Source organism: Denticeps clupeoides, chromosome 14, assembly GCF_900700375.1.
Source record: "Denticeps clupeoides chromosome 14, fDenClu1.1, whole genome shotgun sequence".
Lineage (NCBI taxonomy): Eukaryota > Metazoa > Chordata > Actinopteri > Clupeiformes > Denticipitidae > Denticeps > Denticeps clupeoides.
In genome coordinates this window covers 4,213,907-4,222,332 of record NC_041720.1, presented here as the reverse complement: position 1 = coordinate 4,222,332, position 8,426 = coordinate 4,213,907, and the positions used below count along the sequence as shown (strand labels likewise).

The following is an 8,426-nucleotide window of genomic DNA, read 5'->3' as shown; positions in this document are numbered from 1 at the left end:
ACCGTGCCTGGTCCCAGGATTCATTTTGATTGGATGCGACGAGTCTCGCGAGATCAGCACTGATTTTTTTTTTTATTCTAGTCTGGGAACCGGAACGTGGAAGAAAAAAGCGCCATGACGATGTGGAGGGTGTGTCTGTGGGCGGGGCCAGTATTCACCCGTGAACGCGCTGCGCGCTCTTGAGACTTTGGTTTCAGCAACCGGAGCCCCCAAACTTCTATTTCTGCCTTCCATTCAGTTTCTCTCTTTTGGTAAAACTTTATAGTAATATTTCAACAACAACAACAACAACATCGTGATCACATTTTTGCCCGCTCGATAACAATGATCTCAAATTCACTGTCAAATTATGCACTTCGAATGACAAATTCTCAAACTCAAAACTGTCTCCAACTGTGAATGTTGAACTTTCTGTTGCATTTAAATCTGTCTGTAAAAAGTATTCGTACTAAAGCAATTTGAGGAAATATGCTTAAGTTCACGGATGTTCTACACCTCTGTTCTAAAGTTTGGGGTCATTTAGAAATTCCTCTCAATTGAATTAAAAAGACGCCACGTGGGTGAAAAGTCCAGTTCGGACGTCGTTGATGTAAACTGGAAATGTCTGGAGACCAGACTTATTCTAGTCTGTGTTCGTTAAACCAAGTCTGTCACTTTAAAAGCTCCCTTCATCGTTAGAAAACCATTTTCAAATAATGTAGTGATTTAAGCAGCAATAAAACTGGACAAGTCCACACCGGTGGATCCAGAATCCAGTGGATCGACAGATGTTCGGTTCGACTAACTCATTATTTCAAACTTCGTTAATGATTATTATTATTTCATGTGTTTTTTTTTTTTTCATGGAGAACGAGGAAATTTCTAAATTACCCTAAACGTTTTGAAGAGTAGTGTGTGTATTTAAAACGAAATAGTTATTAATGAATTAATGTATTATTATTATAAAGTGATACCATTCATTTTGAAATGTTTTTTTTTTTTTTTTGGTCTCGTTTGTTCTCACAATATTAAATATTAATTGCGGACATTAAGAGTAAAGCTCTTCAGACACCAGAAAACCTTCCTTTTGTTAAATTAACTAGTAAAATGATTGTACATTTGTAAAAGAAAAGAAAAAAGAAAAGTAAATTATATTGGTCTCTGGTCTCTGGCTGGTTTTTCCATTTACATTTTTTTTTTTATGTTTTACCCATTTTCTGTTAAATTAGATTTAAATAGGCTAAGTTGCACTTCCATTAGAAAAATTACAGTTTAACGCACAAAGAAAAAAAAAAAAAACAGTTACTCTACTCAGCCGGACGAGTCTCTTGAAATTCCCTGCTGTGTGGAAACTCGGTGCCGATTGGACGCTGCTGGCGAGGGTCTCAGATGTCACTGGACTTGTACATGTCTGAGAGCAGACGGGTGATGGGGACGTTCCCGATGGTCTTTTTGAAGAACACCTCCTCTATGGTGGACGGGCCGATGGAGCGGAGCGCCGGGAGCAGCAGGAGGAGCTTCCCGAAGCGGCAGGGCTGGGTGGGGTACCTGGGGGAGTAGGAGGTGGGGGGTGCAGGAAATCCTTTAAAGCTTCGGTACCTCAGTAAAGCTCCACTGAATCTTTCGGTCCTATTTAATATGTTAGAAGCCATATATATATATATGTTTATGGTCTTAAACACGGTTCATCTAAGCTGCAAGCTATTTTGTTAATGTGATATGTGTCAAAGATTGATGCAATGTTGATTTGCCTAAAGCGTTTCTTGCAGAATTTCCTTATCTTCGTGAACAAATGACATGATGTGTGTCGAGAAAGAGACCCTGTTCTCCCGTTGCACAATCTTATTTCAATATGCGATTACAATGATCAACGCCTCGATTATCGATTCCCATGAAATACATCAGTGGGATGAGGGTTCTCCACCTGGAGACTTTTGCATGCAGGAGACTGTCCAGAATTTACAGAGATGGGAGAGACCGACACCCACCATCTTCTACCACCATCTCTACACATTTTTATTCACTATTATTTATGTTTCCAGGCCCTTCCTGAACAATTTCTTATCGTTACTGTTGCTTTTAGCCTGTTTTAATTTCCTTAATCTTCCAGTTTACAATTTGACTACATTTACATTTACGGCATTTACCAGACGCCCTTATCCAGAGCGACTTACAGTCAGTAGTTACAGGGACAGTCCCCCCCTGGAGACACTCAGGGTTAAGTGTCCTGCTCAGGGACACAATGGTAGTAAGTGGGATTCGAACCCGGGTCTTCTGGTCCATAGGCGAGTGTGTTACCCACCAGGCTACCGCCACACCTCGCGGTTGACGCAACTGTGGAATAACGGCTGCGTGTGCACGCGAGTGTGCGTGAGTGAGCGTGAGTGAGCGTACGTGTGCGCAGACCCTCACCGGGTGTGGATGTAGCTGTTGAGCGTCAGCTGCGCTTCGTCCTGGAGCGCCGCGATGGCGCTGGCGTTCCTGAAGCTGCGCAGCTCCGAGCCGCCGTGCGTGGGAACTGAGGGGTGGCATCAGAAGGTCAAATGTGGCACACATCACACCGGCACGAAACAAGCGGTCCGCCCCGTTCAGGCCGGACTTGACCTCTGACCTTTTCTCGAACCTCGCTAACAGGAAACTTTAGAAAACGGAAACGTGCATGACTGGTTGTCTAAGCGTTCTTGGAACGTTTTATTATTATTATTTTTTTTTAAATAACCACGCAAAGTGACATTAGTGGCGTATTAGTGTCCAATTTTTACCTGACCCCAGACGGGGCCGACGCTCACCGGCTTTGAACGTGACAATGCACTTGAGGCAGGCGAACTCGGTGGCGTCGAGCCGGAGCTGGCGGAAGCGCGTCACCACCTCCTGCAGGGCCTGGATCTCGGCGATGATCTTGCTGAGGTGCTGCGACTCGGTGTTCTCCGCGTTCATGCCTGCGAGTCACGCGCCGCAGGCGAGAGGGATGAGCGCGAGAGCGGGCGCCGGCGCAACTTTTATCTGATTCGATTCGATTCTTTTTTTTTTTTTTGATCCTCACCGGACACCGCCAGCAGGGTGCTGGAGTCCACCGGGATGGCCCACTGCGCGATCCCCAGCACGAACAGTTCCCTCCAGGCGTCTTCTAACAGGATGAGCTGCGGATGGGATGACAGTAAAGACAATTTACATTTACGGCATTTACCGGACGCCCTTATCCAGAGCGACTTACAATCAGTAGTTACAGGGACAGTCCCCCCCTGGAGACACTCAGGGTTAAGTGTCTTGTTCAGGGACACAATGGTAGTAAGTGGGATTTGAACCCGGGTCTTCTGGTTCATAGACGAGTGTGTTACCCACTAGGCTACTACCACCACATTTTTATCAAAATTGCAATTATCGATGCATCACGATGAGTCCCATCAAATCCTCTACGTCACTTCACACTATGTTTTCAAATACATCAGCGGGAGGAGAGTTAAGGACTCGTTCACACGGACGTTCGTGGTGCCTGGTGAGGGCACAGAAATGTCACGATGCCGTCGAATACATTAAACAGTGACAACCGTTGGACGGTAACGAACGTCCGCGTGGACGAGGCTGAACTCCTACCTGGAGCTGTACTCAGATCAGGCGGCCGCGGCCACAACCGGCACTACTTGAGAATGGTAGTGTGGTCGAGTGGTCGAGTGGTCTAAGGCGCTGGATTAAGGCACCAGTCCTTTTTTTTAAGGGCAGCGGTGGCCTAGCGGGTTAAGGAAGCGGCCCCGTAATCGGAAGGCTGCCGGTTCGTATCCCGTGCCGCCGAGGCGTCACCGAGCAAAGCACCGTCCCCACACACTGCTCCCCGGGCGCCTGTCATGGCTGCCCGCTGTTCACTCAGGGTGATGGTTAAATGCAGAGGACAAATTTCACAGTGTGCACCGTGTGCTGTGCTGCTGTGTATCACATGTGACGATCACTTCACTTTAAACGTTACTTTTTAAGTAGAAAATCACCAAGCGGCGGCGTTATGACGTTGTAATGATCGTAACTGCCTCGATTATGAGATTCATTTCAGCACCTTTAAAGTGAAGTGACTGTCGTTGTGAAGCACAGCACACGGTGCACACGGTGAAACGTGTCCTCTGCTTTTGACGGTGCTTCGCTCGGTGGCACCTCGGCGGCTCGGCATACGAACCGGCAACCTTCCGACTACGGGGCCGCCAGGCCACCACCGCCACTGGACGCCGGTGCCAGGGTGGGCGCGGCAGCAGGCGGCGAGGCCGACACTCACTTGGTCCGGTAAGGGCAGCGTGGAGAAGGCGGGGACGCTCTTCGCCCACTTGATGCTCATGAAGAGGAGGCGTGCGGCCGACTCGCACACGGACTCGGTGGCGACCTCGTACAGGTACATGGGGGTCCCGCTGACCTCGTGGGGGTACTGGGGAAGGAGCAGGTCGAAAGGGGTCACGTCTCTGGCCTGTGGGCTCGGGGGAATATGGAGACGTTTGCGGCGGCGCGGCGGGGGCGGGGACACGTGCCTTGGGGGTGGGCTGCGCGAGCCCCACGATGGCCTGCCTGTCGGGGGTGCCGGACACCGCGCTCAGCTCCAGGCTGTGGGCGTCCAGCTGCGTGACGGTGGTGAAGAACGGCGGGCCCGGCATGGAGGTCGGCGTGAAGTGCGCGGCGGAGCCGTTGGCCTCCTTGTGGCCCCGGAAGTAAAGTGCCACCTGCTTTCGGATGGTGGACGTCCTGGGACCCCGCTCGTGCTGAACGGCTGCGGACCAGAAGTTTTTTTTTATTTGAAATCACGGACACACTCACTCCGGCGGGAAAGGAGCGTCTCGTCCTCACCGTCCTTGTTCATGTTGACCTCGAGACACTTCTTCAGGCGGCAGGCCCGGCACTGGTTGCGGTGTGTCTTGTCCACGGGGCAGCCCCCCTGCCGGGCCGGATGAGAGCGGGAGAGAGAAAACACGAATTAACGCGGCCTGCCGGCGTCCCCCCCACCGCTCGGCCAATCTGTCGTCCCCGCCCACCGTACTGCTCAACCCCCAATCACGCAGCATCCAGACGAACGTCCTGAATCCCACGTGGACAGACGGACGGGCCACCCACCTGGGTTCCAGACTTGCAGACGTACGTCCGGTTCCTCCGGATGCTCCTCTTGAAGAACCCGGAGCAGCCGTCGCAGGCGTACACCCCGTAGTGCTTCCCGGAGCTCCTGTCCCCACACACTTTGCAGGGGATGTCCAAAATCCGACCTGCAACACAGCGGGGACCGTCCCCTCTCTCAGTCTGGACTCACACACACCTACAGTACCTTTCTCAGCACTCAAACTCGGGGTCCCCAGAGCAAGGCCGCGCTCCATGGGAATGCGCGCGCTCGTGGGAAGCGTCACGGCCGCTGGGTCCCCAGTAAGACAATGGCGCGGCGCGCACGGCCACAATGGCGACATTAGGGGACAGTGTTAACTTAATGATTCCCCCCATTGAGTCGCGGCCGGCCGCGCCGGGCCTCGACACGCCGCCAGCTCCGCCCGATAATGGGAGTCGACAGCTGCTTTCTGGGCGCTCTATAGGCGCGCGGATTAGGGGGTGACCCGGCCGCGCGCCCCCGAGGATCAGATGAAGTGTATGCAAATGAGGCGGGAGTAAATGAAAATTGTGATTTTTTTTTTTAAAGAAGAAAAAAAAAAAAAAAAGAGAGAGAGAGAGAGAGAGAAAACTTTCCCTTTTCTGTATTTAAATGCGGGGACGCGCATTTGCATGCGTATGAGGGAAGTGGCGTGGAGGAGCGGCGGTGTAATTACGCTGACACCCCGCCACCTGCCCACTGATGCGCCAGTGACCCGGCAAAAAGAGAAGCATGGGAATTCGGATACGGTCCCGCCCGCAAACCCCCCCCCCCCCCCCCCACACACACACACACACCCCGAAAAAACAAATATTCCATCACACGTCAAAACGTATAATAACAACAATAATAATAATAACATATAACCAGCAAATAAATAAATAACGACGAAAAGAGAAAATAATTTTGCTTCACGAAATCGTTAACCGTGATTTTCTTTTTTCGCGCCTAACGCCGCGGCGTCTCCTTCATCGTCCCGCTCTCAGCCGTCCGGTCTGAAATTAATCTTGCTTTTGCGAGCAAAAATATTTATGAGGAAACAAAATTTCTTTAAAAAAAAAACAACAAAAAAAAAGCAAAAAACAATGTTATTTACTTCAACCGATTAAAAGCGTTTATTCGATCCCCACAATTATTATTAGCGTGACTATAATTGCAATTACGACGCTGCTAATTATTACTACTGTTGCCGTTATAATTTCCATATTAAATTAAGACAATTCCTTTTCTGACCCGTGGGATACTTTCTTTTTAAATACATAAATATTTGCAATGCATTTAATTAATAACGACACGCAGGCTTTCAGAGTTTCGAAGGTTTTTATACTTTTCGTGCTTATTGCTTTAAATGCTGAAAACAGAAGTAAATATTGCAGCGCTGATTACATCGTCCGACGTGAAAAAGCAAAAAACTCCAGCCAGTATAAACTGGACAGTTCTAGAACGGTGTGTGAATGTGTGTGTGTGTGTGTGTGTGAGTTTATGTCAGAGTGACTTTGTTAGGCCCTATAATTTTGTTACATTCGGGCGTTGCGATCGATTCACCGGGCGATTAGTCGCACCGGCATGTGTCCCGAAGGATCGAGTGGATCCCCGGATCCGACCGTCTTTCCGGCCCCGTTCGGAGCGTCGCGCAGCAGAAGCGGCGGCTGCGGCTTCAAAAATAAAAAAAAACAAAAAAAACGTCCGTAAAGTTGACGTGTGGCTCGATCCGCGGTCGGGTCCTGAGCGCGCGCACACACACACACACACACACACACACACTAGAACGTTTCTCTACCAAAAAAAAAAGAGCAAGTCGCCTCCACGCTGGGGCGTAAGGCGCGGGATTTCTGATGATAAATCCCTTGCAAGAAAAGTTAAAAAAAAGAAAGAAAAAAAAAAACGACTATCTGATTTTTTAAAAATTCAACTCACTGGATTTGACGTTCAGGAGGTCCAGGCAGCCACTTGTTGAACCCGCGGCTTTGCTCATGGCTGCTGCTGCTGCTGAACCGAACCGCGTGGATAATACGCGCGTCTCGTGCGCCAGAAGTCCCGCGTCACGCCGGCGAGCGCCCGGTCCCACGGACTCGCGTCGCGTCGCTTTCACTCCCGTCGCCGCCTGAAGCGCGCAGCGGCCAGGGCTAGGAGGAAGATGGAGGAGGAGGAGGAGGAGGAGGAGGAGAAATCCCGCTGGGTCGCCGGTGGTCCCCGGGGGCGCGGGCGCACCGGGAGAAGGTGACTTCCGCCGCGCGGTGACTTTGTGATGTGAGCCGTCAGATTCCGGCTCCGCCGATCATGTATGAGAACCGAGGGAGGGAGAGGGAGAGAGGGAGGGAGGGAAGGAGGGAGGGAGGAGAGTCCGACTTTAGCTTTTACTCTCAACTTCAGCCCGCTGGTGACGTCACGCCGCCAGACTCTCGCGGAGCGGCAGCGGCGACGTCGCAGCGACAGTCCCCTCTCTCGTCCGACTGAACGTCAGTCGTAGGCGACACCGATCTGTCGGTCGCGACAGCCTACTTTTTGTGTTATTGCCCACAATATTTTCGTTTGCGCGGCTTTTTTTTTGCGCACGAGCCCCTCCGCGACCTGTTGCGCGCCCCCGCGCTCGCGTTGCCGTTCTATCTGTCACTTTATCCCAATAATAATAATAATAATTATTATTATTATTAGTAGTAGTATAATAACGTAACCTCGTGACCTCGAGGCGCAAAACAAAAAAAAAACAAAAAAAAAAAAAAACGGAGGTTCAGCGCGCGTGCGCGACGACGCCCTGACCCCGTCGGGGGGCAGAAATCCATATTTTCACCTTTAATGGGCCGCATTCCCACGCTCGCCCGCGCGCATGTTGGGGACTCCGCGGGTCCCTTTAAACGGCGCGGCCGCGGGGGCGTCGCTAATCGCAATTAGTCATTGTCGTGTCTTCCTTTTACGCGCTGCCACCGCGTGTTCTTGAAGCAAATTGGGCCTGTTGGCAGGTGAATGACTGCGGGCCGGAGGGGGGGGGGTGTAAATGATGGCAGATTGTCTGTGTGTCGCTGTTTGTCACTTGTTTATTATTTAGCGGCCACTGGTGACTCTGAGACGACACACCTAATTTATTAAGTTATTAACTTATTATAATTAGCGGCGCATGTACAGACAACGCACAGTTTATTATACTTTATTGTACATGATGGTCACTGTCAGCATGGCCGGTTTCGGGTCTTAACCTGGAGACGACGGACTAGCGACCTGTTTTCTGAAAAAGTGAAAGGTTTATATGAGAGATTGATTGAATGAGAAGGAGGTCTGAGATACTGATTGTTGTTTAAGCAAATTGGACTCAGAAGGTTCGAGTCCCAATCCCAAAAGTGCCACCGAG

General features: G+C 50.5%; 1 protein-coding gene across 1 annotated transcript; it reads right to left on the bottom strand.

The window, feature by feature from the left end:
* Positions 1 to 931: 931 nt before the first annotated feature.
* On the bottom strand, positions 932 to 7,442 carry nr2e1 (nuclear receptor subfamily 2, group E, member 1). Its single transcript, XM_028952991.1, has 9 exons — positions 6,998 to 7,442; positions 5,062 to 5,207; positions 4,798 to 4,885; positions 4,485 to 4,720; positions 4,238 to 4,384; positions 3,023 to 3,119; positions 2,769 to 2,918; positions 2,392 to 2,497; positions 932 to 1,527 (listed from the first exon to the last, which is right to left on the bottom strand). The coding sequence occupies exons 1-9, from the start codon at positions 7,053 to 7,055 to the stop codon at positions 1,365 to 1,367; spliced, it is 1,191 nt and encodes a 396-aa protein (XP_028808824.1). The 5' UTR covers positions 7,056 to 7,442; the 3' UTR covers positions 932 to 1,364.
* Between the last annotated feature and the right edge of the window lie 984 nt (positions 7,443 to 8,426).